Source organism: Mesoplodon bidens (genome assembly GCF_964165515.1).
Source record: "Mesoplodon bidens genome assembly, chromosome: 20".
Taxonomy (NCBI): Eukaryota; Metazoa; Chordata; class Mammalia; order Artiodactyla; family Ziphiidae; genus Mesoplodon; species Mesoplodon bidens.
In genome coordinates, this window is record NC_138181.1 from 9,387,025 (window position 1) to 9,406,758 (window position 19,734).

At 56.8% G+C, this 19,734-nt stretch overlaps 1 protein-coding gene across 3 annotated transcripts in view; it reads left to right on the forward strand.

Annotated features, from left to right (window-relative positions):
* ANK1 (ankyrin 1) overlaps window positions 1–19,734 on the forward strand; it is a gene marked incomplete at both ends in the record, with an annotated part of 98,259 nt that overhangs the window by 46,529 nt on the left and 31,996 nt on the right. For all 3 annotated transcript variants that reach the window (XM_081221090.1, XM_081221091.1, XM_081221092.1), the window contains 19 exons: window positions 388–585; window positions 2,947–3,045; window positions 4,861–4,959; window positions 5,179–5,277; window positions 6,288–6,380; window positions 6,849–6,921; window positions 8,556–8,652; window positions 10,086–10,164; window positions 12,151–12,248; window positions 12,330–12,554; window positions 13,515–13,669; window positions 13,980–14,191; window positions 14,691–14,895; window positions 15,176–15,272; window positions 15,476–15,707; window positions 17,079–17,204; window positions 17,331–17,450; window positions 18,467–18,545; window positions 18,806–18,880. In XM_081221090.1, coding sequence (XP_081077216.1) covers window positions 388–585; window positions 2,947–3,045; window positions 4,861–4,959; window positions 5,179–5,277; window positions 6,288–6,380; window positions 6,849–6,921; window positions 8,556–8,652; window positions 10,086–10,164; window positions 12,151–12,248; window positions 12,330–12,554; window positions 13,515–13,669; window positions 13,980–14,191; window positions 14,691–14,895; window positions 15,176–15,272; window positions 15,476–15,707; window positions 17,079–17,204; window positions 17,331–17,450; window positions 18,467–18,545; window positions 18,806–18,880 — 2,461 coding nt within the window. The remainder of the gene's footprint in view (window positions 1–387; window positions 586–2,946; window positions 3,046–4,860; window positions 4,960–5,178; window positions 5,278–6,287; window positions 6,381–6,848; window positions 6,922–8,555; window positions 8,653–10,085; window positions 10,165–12,150; window positions 12,249–12,329; window positions 12,555–13,514; window positions 13,670–13,979; window positions 14,192–14,690; window positions 14,896–15,175; window positions 15,273–15,475; window positions 15,708–17,078; window positions 17,205–17,330; window positions 17,451–18,466; window positions 18,546–18,805; window positions 18,881–19,734) is intronic.

A 19,734-nucleotide genomic window follows, 5' to 3' on the forward strand; every position in this document is an offset into this window, starting at 1 on the left:
TTTTCATCTATGAACTGTCTTTGGGGGGCATGTTTCTTACTGCAGGAAAGAGGGCATGGAAGCCTTTCATTTACTTGTGTGCCTAGCTTGCTGGGTGTTCTATAGGCCTGCTGCCTGGTTGAATCCTAGCATCTGTTGGGGACACAGCACCTTGTGCACAGAAGATAGACGGAGAGAATGGGCAGGGCATTTGCTGGCTCTGGGAGCCTCTCCAAACCAAGTGGACTCGGTTGGTTGGTTTGTTTACTGAAGTGGCCCTCCCGGGTGACACCAGCCCTGAACCAGGCCTCCTGGGCCCTCCTCAGAGGATCTAAAACATAAGGCATGCGCTAAGCTTGTCAACTCAGCACTCCTGTAACCAGGCTCTGGTGGCCCCTTCTCTTTCAGAACGGCTACACCCCTCTGCACATCGCTGCCAAGCAGAACCAGATGGAGGTGGCCCGCAACCTGCTGCAGTATGGGGGCTCGGCGAACGCAGAGTCTGTGCAAGGCGTGACCCCCCTCCACCTGGCGGCCCAGGAGGGTCACGCGGACATGGTGGCTCTCCTGCTCTCCAAACAGGCCAATGGCAACCTGGGCAACAAGGTAAACACGCGTCTGCAGGTATCCCTATAGACTCAATCACATTGGGGGGTCAGCTGACGACACGCGGCATCTCAGGGTCGAGCACCTGCTGTGTGCCCGGGTTCTGAATCAGGTGATGCGTGTGCACGCGTGCGCGCGTGCGTGTGTGTGTGTTCTTCATTGCAGCGTGCGGGCTTCTCTCTAGTTGTGGCGCATGGGCTCAGTAGTTGCGGCTCCCGGGCTTTAGTTGCCCCGTGGCACGTGGGATCTTAGTTCCCCGACCAGGGATCAAACCCGCGTCCCCTGCACTGGAAGGCAGATTCCTAACCACTGGACCACCAGGGAAGTCCCCCCGTGTAAGTTTTATCTCAGTTTTGTAAATGAAGAAACAGGTTCAGAAAGGTTGCTTATTCCAAGATTGCAGGACCCCAAGCCTACCTGATGCCAAAGCTTTGGCTGGTCCTTTCTAAAGAGGTTGACTCAAGAATCTACAAAAAGATCACTATTGAAATCCACTGCATGCTTTCCCAAATATAGGCCAGTGTCTACATTCAGGAATGTACTAAGTAAGCTGGGACTAAATATTCTTTTTCTGTGAGGAAGATATTGTTTTCAGTGCCAACCTGTCCCTTAAATGGAGTCTCAGTCCAGGGACTGTTGATGTGTGAGCAGGAAACCCTCTATACGGTGTACCTGGCACGTGGGAGGATGGGCATGGGAGCCATTTCCCGGGTGACATCCTCATGGTTTTCATCAGCTTCTCAAAAGAACACATGACCCAAGAAAGACTAAGAGTCACTTCTTCTGTTAAACAACAATTTTATTTAAATATAATTCATGTACCATAAAATTCGCTCTTTTGAACTGTACTATTCGGTGGTTTCTTTGGTATATTTGCAGAATTGGACGAACACCACCACCGTCTAACTGTACAACCTTTCTATCACCCCCAAAGGAAGCCTCAGACCCATTAGCAGCCACATCCCGTTTCCCCCAAGCTCCCATCCCCTGGCAACTAATCTACTCTCTGTCACTATGAATTTGCCTGTTCTGGACATTTCATACAAATGGAATCATACGATATGAAGAGTCCCTTCTTTAGACGATAAATGAACGTAATACAGTTTCAGAAAGGCAAGCATTTTGAGGGTAACTTAAGATTTCTTAAAAGCGTGTGGATCCATTGGCTCTATCTGGACAGCTTTGGACAGGTGACCCCCAGGAGGGAACTGTTAGGGCAGGACCATTATGTTGGACTCTTGGTTTCTCGCTGGTGCCATTTAAGTGAGCCAGGAGGAGGACGGGGGTGCCCTGCCCTGAGACATCCCCACTCATCCACATCCACACTCACCAGTCAGGTTACTGTGGATCAGGCAAGGCACCCGGACACTTGTGACCGACCCAGGACCTGTTCTTATGTGGGCAGCCCCACCTGCCTGCGCAGGCTTCAGCTGGGGAGGACCACCACTGGGCCTCCCGTCAGCCTGGGGGGAAGTGCAGACAGCAGGGGAGGGCGAGTGGAGTCTCTGGAGAGGGGGCAGGGCCTGCCCACTGGCTCCGATGACAAGGAGCTGCAGCCCTGTTTGCCCCACGGTTAGTAGGGCGTACTGAGCGGGCTCTGGGGGAGGGAAGCCCTTCCTGGCATTTTTGCCTGAATGCGCACATGTCAGTCAAGATCGCTGGAGCATCACCATCCTCATGAGAAAGCTGTGATGAAAACTCAAGAATCTAGGGTTTTTAGTCCCAGCAGGATCCTCCACCCTGTTTACTGGCTGGGAAGTGCTGATCACAGGCTTCATTTAAATGTCACGTCGCGGTTTACAAGGCATATTCGTCTGTTTTCTCAAATGAGCCTTCCTTTGCCCTTGAGATTCGTCAGTTATAATCCTGATTTTCTCGATAAGCAAACCAAGGCTTTGCAGCTCATCTCGAGTCATGGAAATAGGAAATGTTACCACTGGAAAGGATCATAAAGTTCATCTAGTTCAGAGATCAGCAAACTATGGCCTGGGGTCCAAATCCGGCCCACCACTTGTTTGTGCAAATAAAGTTTTATTGGAACCCAGTCATGCCCATTCATTTATGTGTTGGCATAGCTGCTTTCTCACTATAACTGGCAGAGCTGGGTAGTTGCAAGAGAGACACAAGCCTAAAATATTGACCATCTGGCCCTTAACAGAAACTGTTGCTGACCTCTGATTCAGTCTAAGCACCTCATATTTTGGTTAAGGATGGGGGGCGTGGCCTAGAAGAGCTTGCCTAAGGTCAAACAACTGGTTGGAGCGTGCAAAGCCAAGTTCGACTCCCAAACCTCAGTGCTCTTTCAGTGTCGCCTGGAGTTCTTTCCTGGCTCCAAGCTGATGAACTGCTTTTCCTTTCCAGAGTGGACTCACTCCCCTTCATCTGGTCGCACAAGAAGGTCACGTTCCAGTGGCAGACGTGCTGATCAAACACGGTGTCACGGTGGACGCCACCACCCGGGTAAGGCCAGCAGCTGGCGCTCTGTCCACGGGGACTCCCCTCTTCCCCCTGCACCCACAGGCCTACCCACTCCGGCCTCCCTCCCTGGCCCATCTGAGGATATTTGATACCCCGAGGACGCAGTGGCCCATTCCTGTCTGCCACTTCCTAGGGGCGGCAGTGGAGTTTGAGGACCCCAGGCCAATGGGCTCCCTTTCCAGTGGGGAGTCTAAAAAGTTGGCTAGACCTTTGATCCTCTGTAGTGAAAGGAACGTGTAATCATGATTCCAAGCCCTGTCTTACATGAGCAAGGTGTCAAAATGTCAGGCTTCCCAGGATGCACTGGAAAATTCCGTCCCTTCTACTCCGGCATTTGGCTAAAAGCAGGCCAGCATTCTTTGAGCCTCTGTGTGTGCAGGGAGCTCTGGGGGTGGGGGTGGGGAGGTGGAGGATGACCCAGTGCCCAGCACACAGTGCGATCTGCCTCAAGGCATGTGCAGATGACATAAGAGGCAGGCAGGGACAGCCCGTGTGATATGCGGTGCAGGGGGGGTTCTCGTGAGCCCACGGGGCACAGAGGGAGGAGAGGGTGTTTCCATTTGGTGGAAGGAAGAGGCTTCCTGGAAGAAGTGGCATTTTGTTCCTTTTCACCAAAAGGCAACTGTATTAAAAGGAAGGGACAAAGTGACACCCCTGTAGCTCCAGCCCCCTCCAGCGCTCCTCAGGCACATCGGTCAGCAGTGTGACATTGAAGCCTCCCTGAGAAAAATCCAGAGACATATTTTATCCCCAACTGCCTCTAGCTTCAAAAGGAACCTGCTTTACCCAAGAATGTCCTGGATCTTTGAGGCTTCTTTTGTGGGCCTGGTTTAGTCTTTTGGGGTCCTGCCCTGAGAGATCCTATGTTGTGGGTTAAAACTTGGGGGTCCCAAAGCCACCCCATCACTCCAGGTCCAGCCTGCAGGGTCTGGGTCCAGGTCGTCTCTGGGACCGGGCTCTCCAGGGACACTTAGGAGCCCAGAGAGCCTTGGCTTGTTGGCGTTTGGAGGGATCATTAAAATATTCAGCAGAATGGCTTTCTTGACAGTTACCTGCTCTGCAGACAAAACTCAAATGAATAAATGCCCAAAGCCACTGATTTCAAGCCATGGCCGGTTCCTATCAATTCCATTATGGTACAACTCTGTGACCTAGACAGCCTTTTGGGGAGTTTTTCAGTGGGATTTCACCTTTCTGGTGGAAATAAGTGTGCAAGGCAGGTCTTATCTGGGTCGGCAGTGATCTCTGCGCCGCTGTCTGTCTTCATCTGAGTCGGCTGCCCTCCCAGGGTCCGCTGGTGGTTCCCTCCTTCTGGGGGTGACCCATTTTGGCTTCTGTAACACGGGCCTCTCCTGGCTTTCCTCCCTCCTCTTTGCTGCTCCCTCCCCATCCTCTTTTCTGAGCTCCCTATAAGTACTGCCTCTGTCCGTGGGCCCCAGTTTTTTTCTCTCCACACTTATCCTGGGGGACCTCTCTCACCTCCAAGACTTTCAACTCCCCTCAGGTGCCTCCTTGCCTTGCCCTCTTCCCCGGGGCTCAGTGTCAGGTTTCCAGTCACCTACTTAACCTCTCCGCTTGGGTCTCTCCTAGTCCTCTCACACTGCACTTGACTGACACCGAGCCCTGTCCCTCCCAGGCCCCTGGTATCCCACTGCCGACCTTGCAAAGGGCCTCCTCGTCCATCTTCTCTTTCAGTCACCGTTGTCGTGAGACTTTCATTCCCGTCCAGCTCAGAACGGCTCGTGGTGTCCCCTGAAGCCTTGCTGGTCACCCTCTCTCCTCTCTCTTGCTTTCCAGATGGGTTACACTCCACTCCACGTGGCCAGCCATTATGGGAATATCAAGCTGGTGAAGTTCCTGCTACAGCACCAGGCAGACGTCAATGCCAAGACTAAGGTACTGGGATGCCTGAGAGCAGTGCCAGATTCAGATGCAGCCAGGGTCACTCCGGGCACACTTGGGGCTCCACCACAACTTTCAGCTTTGACGCTGGAGGAGGAAATGGGGAAAGTGCCTTTCTATGTTGCACACAGAAGACGCACACGCTCTGTGGCCGGTGGGCAGTGCTTTCTCTCGTAGCTAGCTCATCCGGCCAAACGTCTGCCTGCTTTACAGCTCGGATACAGTCCCCTGCACCAGGCAGCTCAACAAGGCCATACAGACGTCGTGACACTGCTTCTCAAAAATGGTGCTTCCCCAAACGAGGTCAGCTCGGTAAGTACCCGCCTGGGTCCTGATTTCAGAGACCTGCTCCCACGGGCGGCCCCACACGCTATCCCTTCACCAGGGAAGCTTGGGTCATCCTCCTGTGCGTCTGGGGCCTCGACGGGCTCCCCAGGATGTGGGCTGTCGGGATTAGTTCCTCCTTCTGGAAGACAGAAGGTTATCCTGGTAGCACTGTTTCCCCTCCCCACTTTTTAATTTTTTTTTAAATATTGTCAAAACCCTTTCTGAAATCTGTGGGAGTGAACAAAGCCAAATGTCTTGAGTGGTGTGTGACGTTTGGGGGCCTCGGGGTCTTCAGCCATGTCCGTGGTCACTGTTCAGGGTGAACTTCCTGCCCTAGATGACAGGATTGTCAGCTTTACTAGGTTATCTCCGCGGCCCCTTCCAGCTCAGCAAGCGTGCAGGCCTTTGATTGTAGGTGTGGTTGCTGAAACCATAACTGTGAATGGGGCTGAATCGGAGCGGGGCACACCCTGGGACCAGAGAACTTAGAAGAAAAGAAAGCCTCAGTATCCGTTCAGTGTCACTTAGTTCTGTCTTTTAAAATCAGAGTAGCAATAGACCCCTCCCCTGTCTCTGGTGACTTGTGATTTCTGATTGGCCTGAAAAGAGTTCACTGAAGTATGTGGATTACTTTAACTATTTGAATGCTCAGTAACTGACACCCAAAGAACCGGCCCTGGGAGCCGTGGGCAGTACTACCCTGTGCCCTCCTATTCCTACAACTGCATCTGGTGCCCCCCGACCCTGACCTTCCCCCTGGCTCTCCTCTTGGCCACCCTTGACTTTGGTGGTAAGATCTCCCCTGCTCCCGTTCAAGGCTCGCGCACCCAGGGCTGCAGATGCAAATACCATGGCCTCCTCCCGCCCTGCAGCATCGCTGCGGGCGTCGGCGACACCCATCTGGGCCCACGCGTGTGCAGGGGTCTTGCTCTGGGTATGAACGGCTGGGGCATGAGTTCGGTCTGACCTCGCCCTCCCTCTGCTGTTCTCCCCAGAATGGAACCACACCTCTGGCCATAGCCAAGCGCTTGGGCTACATTTCTGTAACAGACGTGCTCAAGGTTGTCACCGATGAAACCAGTGTCGCGGTACGTCTGCTCCTCCCCTGCACCCCTACCCCAGACACACACAGCCTAGCCGCAGGGCGCCCCTTGGGGTACCCCAGGAAAGGGAGCCTAAGGGTCCTGGGATTCCCGCGGGAAGCTCAGAGCCGAAAGAATTGGAGGCGGGTGCGAGGGGCGGGGCTCCTCCTTCATCAGGCGGGTCTTTACTGCCACCTAGCGGCCGGAGGAGTAGCGGCCGCCACCAGACCGGAGCGGGCAGCCCTGGGTGGGACTGGGGGCAGGGACCAGGCGCCGGCAAGCTGGGGTTCCGTTCATCCCTCTGCGGTTCCTGCCAGACCCCAGAGAAACTCTTAGCTGTCATTTTCTTCACTTGGCACAAACATCCTTTGCCATCTCCTTCCTGTCTCCACACTCATAACCAGGTAACTGCTGAATGGGTGAGAGGGCCCACTGCTGTGTTTGGGTTGAGGTCTTTGCTTTTTCTCGTTTTAGTTGGTCAGCGACAAGCACCGGATGAGCTTCCCCGAGACGGTGGATGAGATCCTGGACGTCTCTGAAGATGAAGGTACAGGCTGGGATCAACACCGCGTCCGGGTCAAGTCAGGCTGAAAGGGGTGCTCGGGTCTCTGAACACTCTGGGGGGGCCCCCTGCTGCCGCCCCGGGGCACCTCACAGCATGCCCACCTCTGCCGTCCTAGTCGGAGCTGGACAGTACCACGCTCTAAAGATGCTGTCCGTTATCCAAAAGGCCCCTTTAATGTGGTTTTAGAAGAAGGAAATCTACATCGCAGGGATTAAAATATAAAATCCCACAAAGTTTCACAAATACATGTGCGTCTGCCTGTATCATACAAGGACTGTGATTCAACTCAGTCAACTCTCAGAGCTGTAAGGAACTGTCATAGAATTCCACTTGGTGCATTCCTTGTGCTTTGAACAAAGCTGTTTCATTTAAAATCTGGAGGAATTGCTTTTCATAAGCTGCTCTTCTGACCACGCACTGGGTCGACAGTCAGTCATTATGAAATGACTGTAGTTTCAACTTATGTGGCCACGGGTACTTGTGGCATTTTTCCTGCCCCAGGCAAGCCTGTCTTCCCACTTAACTTGGAAGAGAAAGATTGTGATTAAAAAAAAAAAAGGGTGGGGCTGGATCAGATTTCTCTCTGGCCCCTTGCATATCGGTAACCCAGGGGTCATGTAGTTTTGTCAACTAGGTGATGAAAGCTCTCCTGTATCCCCTTTGATGATATGCCTCTTAATTTAACTGACTTCAATCCTATCCATCCTTAAACTTGGCTCTTCTTTGCTTTCCAGGAACTGCTCATATAACTATAATGGGTATGAAACACTTTCTGTTCCCTGTGGTCCATTCTCACAAGTGCATTTCACTCTAAGCAATCCAAGATCTCACTAATCCATCCCTGGTTTTCATAACAATCAGAGCTTCACTAAAACAGGAAATTTCCATTCGTAAGGTCCGTGCCCTGGCGGGCGGCTCCAACCTGTCCATGTCTGTGTCTGTGCCCATGCCACTGTGTCTGTGATCATAACTGCATGAGCTGCTGTGATTCCATCCTGTCGGCTCCAGATCACAACGCCAGGACACACACTGCTGAGGGGCAGTAAAGGACCCTGCAAGGTCCAGGGCTCCAACTCCAGTTCAAGGAGGCGAGAGAGACAAAGAGGCAGTCTGGTTTGCAGACAGACTTTGAACCTCCTGGTGATGCGCTTAGGAGATAATGAGGGTTCAGCCGCCATGGTTATTGAAGTTCCTAGAGCCTCTCAAAATGGATGGGTTTGGTTCCACGGTCGTTTATTCTTCTGTCGCGTGTGGTGTGGAAAAGAACAGAAGCACCTCTTTCTTTGGTGTCACTGCACACGCCACAAGGGCTGTTTTGAAGTGGAACTTGTCAGGCAAAAAAAAAAGTTCTTTTTTTTGATGGAACTGTTTTCTTCTCCAAAGCCTGGTGCAGACTAAGATACTAGGGGATGGCTGCCCCGCTCCAGGTACTAGGGCTGGAGGAACAGGGTCAGGGCTGGTTGGAGACATTGCTATGGTCCTCCTGGAGCATCTGAGACCCTCCCCCACTCCTGGGGGCGAGCGTTGAGAGGAGGAGCAGCAGATGCCCTCCTTTCTTTTGAAAAAGAAAGAGGGAATCTCCATCCTGTCACTCACTTAAACTTGTGTGGTTTCAGGAGAAGAACTTGTTGGCTTCAAGGCTGAGAAGCAGGAGTCCAGGGATATAGATGAAGAGAAAGAGCTGCTGGATTTTGTGCCAAAGCTGGACCAAGTGTAAGAAATGCTCATGCCGGGGCAGGTCAAGGTCTACCCCGGGGACTCAGAGTAGGAGGATTCCAGAGCGGGAAGGTTCCAGGAAGGCCGGGCCCGGAGAGAGCGCTGGTCCAGCACCTTAGGATAAGCTAGCCCTGCACCAGGGGTGCCAGGCCGGGGCAGAGGTCTCTCCTACTGCAAGCCACCCTCTCAGGGGTCCCTGCCCCCCACCGTTCCTCCTCTCCTCGCTTAGTCTCCATACCCCTCCCCCTCTCACACACTCAGCTTCTCGCCAGAAAAAAATCCACCAAGGGAGATTGCCATTAGAAACCATTGCCAAAAAGGGGGGGGGGGTTCATTATGGGATTATATGAAATCATGTGTGTGAAACTTTTGAAAATTGCAAAGCACTACAGAATTCTTAAAAGCTTTCATTCAATTAAAAGAATTTAAGTAATAAAAAAAAGAAAGGAACTTTTGCCAAGCTGGCCTCAGAGACCGGCCACGTCCCTCCGTCAGCCTGTCCATTAGGGAAGACCCACGGAGGGTTTGTGTCTGCCTGTGTTTGTCATTCCTCCCTGAGATGCTGTGAGCTGTTGCGATGTGGGTGCCTCGCCACACCTGGGGACTTTGTGAATGAATCTAAAAGTGACAACTTTCTAGAAACACTGAGCCCTCAGTATTTTCTGAAAAGACAGACGTGGGCCAGCTTGGTCCCAGGGCTTATACAAAATAGGGCAATGGACCAAGGAGAAGGAAAACTATGATTAGTATTTACTGAACATCGTTTAGAAAGAAACATGAGACTCGGACCCTGACCATGGAGATGTCAGGGTAGATGTATTGGTAGATGTATCGGTAGAATCAAAACAGACACCCAGGGGCTTCCCTGGTGGCGCAGTGGTTGAGAGTCCCCCTGCCGATGCAGGGGACACAGGTTCGTGCCCCGGTCCGGGAAGATCCCACATGCCACGGAGCGGCTGGGCCCGTGAGCCATGGCCGCTGAGCCTGCTCGTCCGGAGCCTGTGCTCCGCAACGGGAGAGGCCACAGCAGTGAGAGGCCCGCGTACCACAAAAAAAAAAAAAAACACACACCCAGTGGACAGATTGTGATGCAGAATAAGATGTTAACGGCCAGAGCGGGGGTTCCCTCACCAAGGGGTCGAAGGCTGCAGAACGGGGGGTGGTGCACGCAGGACGGCTTCCTGGAGGATGCAGGTCCTTCACTCAGGACAGTCGGGCTCTGGGGATAGGTATGGAGGCGGAGGGAGAAGGCTGGTGGGTTTGTGAAGGCCAGGATGTACCACATGTGCCAGTGGGGCTCAGGTGGTGGCGAGCGGTCGGATTGGATAGGTGATCCTGGGGGTGCAGAAGTGTTTCACTAAGGCCTTCCCTGGAAGATGGGGGCTACTCATAGGATCATCCCTTGATGTCCCAATGTTCTCGGCACACAGGGTGGAATCCCCAGCCATCCCTCGGATTCCTTGTGTCACACCTGAGACAGTGGTGATCAGATCTGAAGAGCCAGAACCGGTAAGAAGCATCCTTTCTCTTACCTCCCCTTGGCAGTGAGCAGGTCCCCTGGACAGTGATTGTTTTGAGATGACCTGCAGGACCATAGGAGCTCATAGCTGAAAGCTGGCAGCATTTACCAAGCCCTGCAGATGCCAGCTTCCACGTGTTCTTGGTAGCTATTGATCCTAGCTATTGATGATCTGGGTCTCCGAGAGCCCAAGGGAGTGTGGGACACCCTCACGCAGGTCTCAGTGGGGCTGAGAACTGACTCCAGAAGTTTTGGCTCCAAAGCCCATGTTCTCGGGGCCACAGCCCCTGAGCACATGCCTTATGCACCTGCTGGGGCCAAGGGTCCTGGTGCCAGAGAGGGAGCCTGAGGCTGCATCTGCACTTCTGTGAGGCTGTGGGCGACTCTGGAACTCTGAACTTTTTTTCTTTCACATCCATAAAAAAAGGGGGACAGTTTCTGCCTCACCTTCCTCAAGGGATTACCGGGAGCTTAAAATACCAATACAGATGCAAAGAGGATGTCAAGGAGAGCTGTTCCCAGCGTGGGCTGTTACTCATTACAATACCCTATTTTGTGGCTTCCCTGGATGCCACCTGAATTTGTCTCCCAGATGGTGGGATGGTTTAAAACAATGTAGTTCCTCTTGGCTTAATTTTAGGCCATTTGGCAATTTTTCACCTGGGCAAAGGGGTTTTCTAAGGTAAAAAGGAAGCAGCGTGGTATTTGAAGGTTGGGACTGGCCACCCTGAGGCCCGATCACCGAGCCGGCCTTGTCCGTTTTCCAGCCGAGGCTGGTCTCTTCCCCTGCCACTGAAGGCACGCGTGTCCCCTCGACCCGAAAGTGGTGCCAGGCGGAGGCGGCTGTGACGCCGTCCAATCCACTGTTCCACCCTCGGGCGCATCATAGTGGTGTGACGTTGGTGTCACGCCCCGGGTGGCATTTGGGAGACCCGGTCAAACATGGCCCTGGGGCTGCTGTGGCACGTTCCCCAGGGGCCGCCGAAGACGGCAATGAGAAGGATCCGAGCGGACCCGGGTCTTGCTGTTCCCTGGCCAACCGTGCCTTCTGAGTCCTTGCCTAAGTCATGAACCCGAGGCATGAACCCAAGTCTCCTGGCGTCCCGCTGTGCCCCGTGTGGGGTGGGAGGATGTGGGAGGAGACGGTCCAGCTGGGGAGGGGCTCAGAACGCAGGGAGGGTGACTACCGCAGGGCCCAGCTGCGTGGCGGGAGCCCTTCCAGATCAGAGTCAAGGGGAAGGCTTCGCACAGGAGGCGAGAGGCGAGAAATGAACAGGAGCGTCCAGCGAAGGAGAGGGACGTGGGTGTCTGGACCGACGGGGAGGCGAGAGCGAGGGCAGAGTTGAGAAGAAACCTGGAGGGGACCTGCTGGCTTCGTGAGGCCTCGCCACGTACGAGGCCTGGGGCGAGGCAGCCCTGTGGTCCCCAAGTCACAACATCCCTGCGAGGAAGGGGCTGTCCCATTTGCAGATGAGGGAGAGGGAAGCCCCCGGGACGAGGGTCTGTTTCCCTCGTGCCCCTCGATGCCCCAGGACACGTGGCTTGTCCAGAACCGAGGAGCTCATAGGCAATGGTGTGGGGAAGCAACGCCAGCTCTAGTGTGAAACCGAGCTGTGCAGAGCGGAGGGTTCGCGTCAGGGCCGGAGCGGTGGGGAGGAACTGGAGGATGTGGGCAGGTCAGGAGCGCACGTGGTGTAGGAGCTGAGACCAAGGCCGGACGGGAGGGGGGACTCGCTCCATCGTCCAAAGCTCTGGCCCAGGGTCCTGAGCCAAGGAGAGGCCGTCCGTGTCGGTACGAGGAAGCCCGTGCTTCCTTTTAGACTCCAGGTGAGGTCTGTCCCAACGGGTTGGTAGGCAGTGGGGAGCACCTCCTACGCTGGGCCCCTGGGTTCATGGCTGAGCCTCCCTGACCTTGGCCGAGACCATCAGCCGTGGCCCGGGGGTGATAGGACAGCTGGCCTTTCTCCCCTCTGCAGGCATCTAAGGAGTATGATGAAGACTCACTGATCCCCAGCAGCCCGGCCACAGAGACCTCAGACAACATCAGCCCGGTGGCCAGCCCTGTGCACACAGGGTGAGTGGCCTGGGAGGGGCTGGCAGCTCTGGCCCTGCTCGCCCACCCAGGAGAAGCCAACACGGACCCGCTGTGCCCTAGGTTCCTGGTGAGCTTCATGGTGGACGCCCGCGGGGGCTCCATGCGGGGCAGCAGGCACAACGGCCTGAGGGTGGTGGTCCCGCCCCGGACGTGCGCAGCACCCACTCGCATCACCTGCCGCCTGGTGAAGCCCCAGAAGCTGCCCACGCCGCCCCCGCTGGCCGAGGAGGAGGGCCTGGCCAGCAGGGTCATCGCCCTGGGCCCCACGGGAGTCCAGTTCCTGAGGTGAGAGGTCACTCCCACACCCCCGACCTGTCCCTGCCGCGCCGCGACCACCCAGCCCCAGCCCAGCCCGGGCAGATGGGAGGCGAGTCTGCAGCCCGCACCCGTGCTCTCTGTGTCCTGACCGGTCAGAACCAGGAGTCCCTGTGTTTCTTCCACCGCTGTTGTAGTTACACGTAGGAGTCTGTTCCCCACGGGGAGCTTAACGCCCTCAGCGCCTGTGTGACACTAGAGGGGGGATGAAGATAGCCACTTTCGGGGGCCCCAGGGTCTGATTATTTAAGCTCTGAAACGGTCTTCCTAGAAGGCGGCCCTGCAGCATGGCCCCCAAGGACAAGACTGGTGGTTTCAGAGGCTCACTCCTCACCTTTCCCGCAGCAAAAGGGCTTCTCCTTGGAGCTCTGCATCCCTCAGGCGCCACGGGCTCTATGTTGGAACAGGTCTTGCCCAGGAGGCCCTGCCCTCCCCTCTCCGTGCACGGCCTGTTCCCGCTTCCAAGCTTTCATCCACCAATTGTAAAGCAGCTGTCAAACGCTTTCACGTTGACTTCCCCTTCAAATGTAGTCCTCAAAGCCGTCCTCCCAAGGAAATGTCCTTTCACACATTGCCAGAGGAGGAAGCTGAGGCTCAGAGGGGTTGGGTCCCCTGTCTAGGACGTCAGGTGGGCTCTCGGGGTCAGGTCCAAGGGCAGCTTTATTCTGCTGAGCCTCGGCCGTGTGGCCATGGCAGGAGAGCCCCCTGTGAACTGAGGTTGGGGCCTGGTGGGTAGCGAGAGGGTCCTGGTTGGGGGGGTGTCTCTGGAGCCTGAGGCAGGTCTGTCTGTCTGTGAGGACCAGGCTGCAGACGGGACAGACTCTTTCTAGGCAGGACCCAGCTGCTCTTCCCTACTGAGCCCGTGGCTGCTGCCCACACGGCACGCACACCTGCGTCCGGGCCCCTCTCCACTGTCCCCTGTCCCCCCAGCCCTGTCATCGTGGAGGTCCCCCACTTCGCCTCCCAAGGCCGTGGGGACCGCGAGCTCGTGGTGCTGCGGAGTGAAAACGGCTCCGTGTGGAAGGAACACAAGAACCGCTACGGAGAGAGCTACCTGGACCAGATCCTCAACGGGATGGACGAAGGTGCGCGCGCCCAGGGACCCGGAGCATGGCCCTCCTCCTGGAGGACGGGGCTTGGGGTTGCACTTCGGGGTGGGCTGTCGGGGCCTCCCGGAGTGTGGGGCCCCCTGAGAGGCTAGACACGGCCCAGCTCCGGCGCCCGGGCCCCTGCAGCCTGGTCTCCTGTGCAGGAGCCCCTGGGCCAGGACCTTTCTCCTTCCAGGTGGCCCAGCCTCCTGCCCCTGCCGCGGCCTGGGGAGGGGGTGCCAGAGTGGGGATCAGGGGCCCTGGGAAGCCACCGTGGTGACGGGCGGGCACCGGCCTGTGGTTGCAGAGCTGGGGAGCCTGGAGGAGCTGGAGAAGAAGAGGGTGTGCCGCATCGTTACCACCGACTTCCCCTTGTACTTCGTGATCATGTCAAGGCTCTACCAGGACTATGACACCATCGGCCCCGAGGGGGGCTCCCTGAAAAGCAAGCTCGTCCCCCTGGTGCAGGCCACCTTCCCAGAAAATGCTGTCACCAAGAAAGTGAAGCTGGCCCTGCAGGTGACACAGCCCCTCCTTACCTGCTGGGGCCCCATCACCTGGACCGGGTTCGGGGATGGAAGGCGTCAGCGCGCTCAGGGATGACCCTCCTCCCCAGGACATCTCCACCCGTTGGTCCAGGGCCTGAAAAGTCCCATGAGAGCCCTGACCTTAAAGCTCAGAAGAAAGTTGGGTGTGTGGGATAGGGCAGACGCTCCGGTGAGTTGCAGAAAACCCTAGTTAATGTGTTAAACCACAGGCTTAGCGTGAGGGGAAGCCAGTTGGCTTCCTGGAGAGGCGCCTGATGCTGAGCAAGGCCCCCGGGAGTGGGGAGCAGCAAGGAAATGGGGACGGGGGCTCAGAGAGGAGAGCCGGGCTGGCCGTCAGCAGGAGCGGGACACCCCCACCCCCGCCCCCCGCCCCGGGAGCCTTCGCACCTGCCCGGACAGCCGCTCTCTTCCTCCGTCCATGAGCCCCTCTGCTGCTCCGGGGCTGAGTGTACCCCCTGCACACTTCGCAGGCCCAGCCTGTACCCGATGAGCTGGTCACCAAACTCCTGGGCAACCAGGCCACGTTCAGCCCCATTGTCACCGTGGAGCCGAGGCGCCGCAAGTTCCACCGGCCCATCGGGCTTCGGATCCCACTGCCTCCCTCCTGGACGGATAACCCGCGGGACAGCGGGGAGGGAGACACCACCAGCCTGCGGCTGCTCTGCAGCGTCATTGGTGAGCGGTGCCCCCGCCCCGCCTTCTGGGCAGCAGCTCCTTCCACCGACACCTGGGGAGACGGGAGGACACAGAGCTCGGGAGTGACGGGCTCCTCGGAGGGCTGAGCTGCTGCGTCCCAGTAGAGCCTCCTTGTCCCCGAAGAGCCCTCTGACCCCAGAGGAGGGCTGCTCCGAGGGGAGGGGCGGAGGGGTAGGTGTGCTCTCGGGGCCACAGCCAGGTGTGCACGTCCCGCGTTGGCCTCTGGAGACGGTCCCCCAAGCCCTGTCTACTGTCACAGGAGGGACAGACCAGGCCCAGTGGGAAGACATCACGGGGACCACCAAGCTCATGTATGCCAACGAGTGCGCCACCTTCACCACCAACGTCTCTGCCAGGTGACACCCCGCCTGCCCGGCCCCATGGGTCCCCGGGGCCCTGCATGAGGGGGCAGCGCTGTCCCCACGGGTGGCCATGCTTAGGCCGTCACCTGCCCACCCCACCACCGGGGCTGTCAGAGAGGCCACCGCTCGGCTTACAGGGCATTGGATGGGGGAGACGCTCCCCCTCAGGCATTTAGGGACAGGCTCACTCTTTTCAGGTTCTGGCTGTCGGACTGCCCTCGGACGGCTGAAGCTGTGAACTTTGCCACCCTGCTGTACAAGGAGCTCACCGCGGTGCCCTACATGGCCAAGTTTGTCATTTTCGCCAAGATGAATGACCCCCGAGAAGGGCGACTGCGCTGCTACTGCATGACGACGGATGACAAGGTGGACAAGACGCTGGAGCAGCACGAGAACTTCGTGGAGGTGGCCCGGAGCAGGGACATAGAGGTAGGGCCTGGCCCCCCTGGGCTCCCGCCTCGCAGCCCGGAGCAGGGACGCAGAGGTAGGGCCTGGCCCCCCTGGGCTCCCGCCTCGCGGCCCGGAGCAGGGACACAGAGGTAGGGCCTGGGCCCCTGGGCTCCCGCCTTGCGGGCAGCCGGCGCCTTTGGGACCCAGGGCTGTCAGGAGGGCGGCCTCTGCAGAGGGGCTCCTGGGCCGTGCCCCTTTAAGAAGCGTCAGCGGGAAGCTTCCCCAGAGCCGAGGGACACCATGTGGGTCAAGGAGACATCAGGCTGTCAGCCCAGTGATTTGTGGTGCCAGGAGCCGACATGTATTAAAGTTCTCACGCCCCAGGTACTTTTAAAAGTGCTCGAGTGGGGCTTCCCTGGCCGTCCCCTGGTTAAGACTCCGCGCTTCCACTGCAGGGGGCACGGGTTCAATCCCTGGTCAGGTAACTAAGATCCCGCGTGCCGCACCATGTGGCCCAAAAGCAAACAGTGCTTGAGGGGCGTCATCTCCCCTGATTCTCATAACTGTGTGTCCTTTTGTTATCCGCCGTTTACAGATGAGGAAACCGAGACTGAGGGAGGTTAAGCAACTTGCCCAGGGTCACACAGCTGAGTAAACGGCAGAGAAAGGATTTGTCCCAGGAGTCCGACCACAGAGCCCACTTTCCCTGCCACGCCGGGGGTCTGATGAGGAAGCAGGGGAGAGGCTGGGCCGATGGGGGAGCAGTAAAGAACGGGGACTAGGTCTGAACCTGTTACCCGCCCCAGGGGCCTCACTCAGGTTAAGATGTGTGACAAAGCAGGACCTTCCTGAAGATCTGGCCTCAGAGGCTGTGCTGAGCCTTCTGGGGGCTCTGAGGGCCCAGAAGAAGGAGCACAGGGCTGGGACCTGCCTCTAATGATGTTTTGGGCACTAACCAGTCTCCTTGGGCCTCAGTTTCCTCCACTGTCAAATGGGTTCACAACAACTTCTCAGTTGAAAGAATTATATACACAGTAGGGATCCTTACATTATGGGTGAGATTAAACCACAGCATGGTCCTTCCAGCACTCATATAAAGTAAACATGGTTGGATGGTGTTAAAAGAGATACATGTTTTTTGGAAGCCATATTATGATTTCCTAGTGGAGTTCTAGAGCACTCTGATAGCAATGCTGATCCACCACGCAGGGATACATGAAGATTCCTGCTTATTGTAAAATCCTCTGAAGTAAGGAAGCATCCACCATAACCTTTCGGAAACACTCGGTGGGGCCTCCCAGAGCACGGCCCCTGGGGAGTCGTGGGGAAGCAGAGACGGGAGCTGACAGGCGGGACCGGGCATCTGGGCATTGCTCCTGACCAGCTGCATTCGCTTTCCCTTTCCTGCAGGTTTTGGAAGGAATGCCCCTCTTCGCAGAGCTCTCTGGGAACCTGGTGCCCATCAAGAAGGCTGCCCAGCAGCGGAGTTTCCTCTTCCAGTCTTTCCGGGAGAGCCGGTTGGCCATTCCTGTCAAGGTGCGGCCTCCTCTCGCCCACCCCTCGCCCGGGTCTACAAGTCCGGGAGGCGGAGAGCTCTGAGCCGGCTGGGCTGGTGGCCCGTGGGGCAGCCCCTGACTCTCCCTTTTGTGTGATGGGGTCTAGGTGAGGGACAGCAGTCGAGAGCCAGCAGGGTCCTTGTCATTCCTGCGCAAGGCAATGAAGTACGAGGACACGCAGCACATCCTCTGCCACCTAAACATCACCATGCCACCCTGCACCAAGGTGAGCGCCCTGCCGGGACTCTCAGCCCAACAGGTGGAGAAAGGCCCTGGGTTCTCCCCCAACACGGGCTGCAGCCCAGCCCTTCCCGCAAAGCTCGGGAACAAACGTCAGGGTGTGAGGGTGACACGTGTGTTCACACTGAGGCCCCGAGCTCCCCAGGTCGCCCCTTCCAGGACATTGGAAGGTGAGGCCTGACAACCGGGTGGCCAGTGGCTCAAGGTGTCCCAGCCACGTCAGGGCTTTCTTGGAGCCTCTTTTTCCTCTACTTTGTCTTGCCCAGGCCCTCAGAGAAGGGAAGCCTGATGTCTCAGCCCTGCGCTCGCCCAGGGCTCTGAGCTCAGCAGAGGTGTGAGCACCAAGCATCACTGGTGCCTGGGAGCAGCTAGTCTCCGCTGCACCAGAGGGGGGGGGTCTCTTTTGTGGGTGTCGTCCTGTCATTTTCATCATCAGCCTTTCATGCCAGACTAGACAAACAAGGTCACATCCAGACATCCGAGGCTCGTTTTCTCCTTTCTGTCTGGGGACTAGGGAGAACCGACCTCTCTTTCACAGGCGGGTTTCCCACAGCCTTGAACAAGCATCCTGGTGCTTTGCCACAGCATGCGAAGGCTTGGGCATCAAAAACCGGTCTTTTGAGCAGAAAGGAATCCAAAAAGAAAAACTTTTTTTAAAATTCAAACTCCAGCTCCACCCACTTACTGGCTGAGTTACCTTGGGCGGGTTAGCCCGCCCTCTGGGTCTCAGTGTCCCCCTCCCCGGTGAGATGGGAGGAATGATAGTACCTACCTCATAGGGGGTTGTGTCCATCAGGCGGGGCCTGGCACGTGGTAAGGGCCGTGTGAGCTTATTCGTAATAATAATAATAAAGTACGTGAGACTCCCTCTCACCCCCCCCCCCGCCCACACCTCTACCCTGGGTGTCGAGGTTCCAGGCAGTGCGGCCGCCCATCGTCTGCCAGGCCGGGCGTCCTCCCCGCCTGCACCCACAGCGCCCTCTCCTGGTCTCTCTCCGGCAGGGCAGTGGAGCCGATGACCGGAGGAGGACCCTGACGCCGCTGGCCCTGAGATACAGCATCCTCAGCGAGTCCACACTGGGTACCAACCTCTCTGTGCCTCTCGGTGCTCACTCCCTTCCGGGGGGCGGTGAGGGAGGCAGCGTCCCCTCACCCCGACGGGAGCTCCGAGCTGACACCATTGGCTCAGCCCCTGGCTGGGGTCTCCACTGACCCTCTCAGGCTCAGCCACCAATCGGGTGGACACGGAGCGTGCCCTGAGCGCCCTCTGAGGTCCCTCGCCCACGCCTGTCGGTTCTGTGTCCCGCCAAGGTACTAAATGGAATGCGATGCTTCCCCCAGGTGTCCTCAGCGGCGCAGACCGGGCTGACATGAAGATGGCTATTATATCAGAGCACCTGGGCCTCAGCTGGGCCGGTGAGTGGGGCAATCGGGGCAGAAGAGTGCTTTGCCTGTCTACACCTACCTCTACACCGCCTCTCCGCTAAAGGGCAGCTGACGAAGGCGTTTCTAACCCTCTTCCCAGCACCGGTGTGCACCTGATCTGGGATTGTCGCCATGGTTTACCAGTAGAGAGGGCTCCCTCCCTCCCCCACTTCTTTCTGGTTTTCCTTTTTAGAAACTCAACTTCGGACATTACAGGAGACCTTAGAATGGATCCAGGCTGCCCATTTTACAGATGGGGAGGCTGAGATCTAGCTAGCTGGGGTGACTTTAGTTGTGCAGTGAGTTAGTGACAGAGCCCTGAAAAGCCAGCAAACCAAGAACACACACACAAGCAAACAAAACCTGTGCGTCCCGGCTGCCTGCCCACCGCTCCCTGCACCGTACACGTCGCCGTTCCTACAGGCTGGCATTGCTGAGGGAAGGGAGGGAGGAAGGACAAGTCTGGACGTTTGTCATTTGTCATCTCTGGCCGTAGCTGAAGTCATACACAAGTCCCGTCCACCATGAGGGGAGACGTGACTCAACTGAGGCAGTGACAGCTCAGGCTGTGTTTTACTCAGTTGCAGGCCCTATGACTTAATCCCCACCTTCCTGTGAGAGTTTGTATGAACAGACCCCCCCTCACTCAGCCACCTGCAGAGAGGGCTTCAGACAAGCTCAGGAACCTCAGCAGTAACTTCTTGGAAGGCGGCGTGATGGAGCTCACAACAGAAGTTCAGAGACTGTTCCTTCTCTAAGCCAAAAAAGCACACCTGCTGCTGCTTCTTGGTTTTGTGTGTGTTTGTGTGTGTGGTTTGTATGTGGTGTGTGTGAGAGATGTGGTG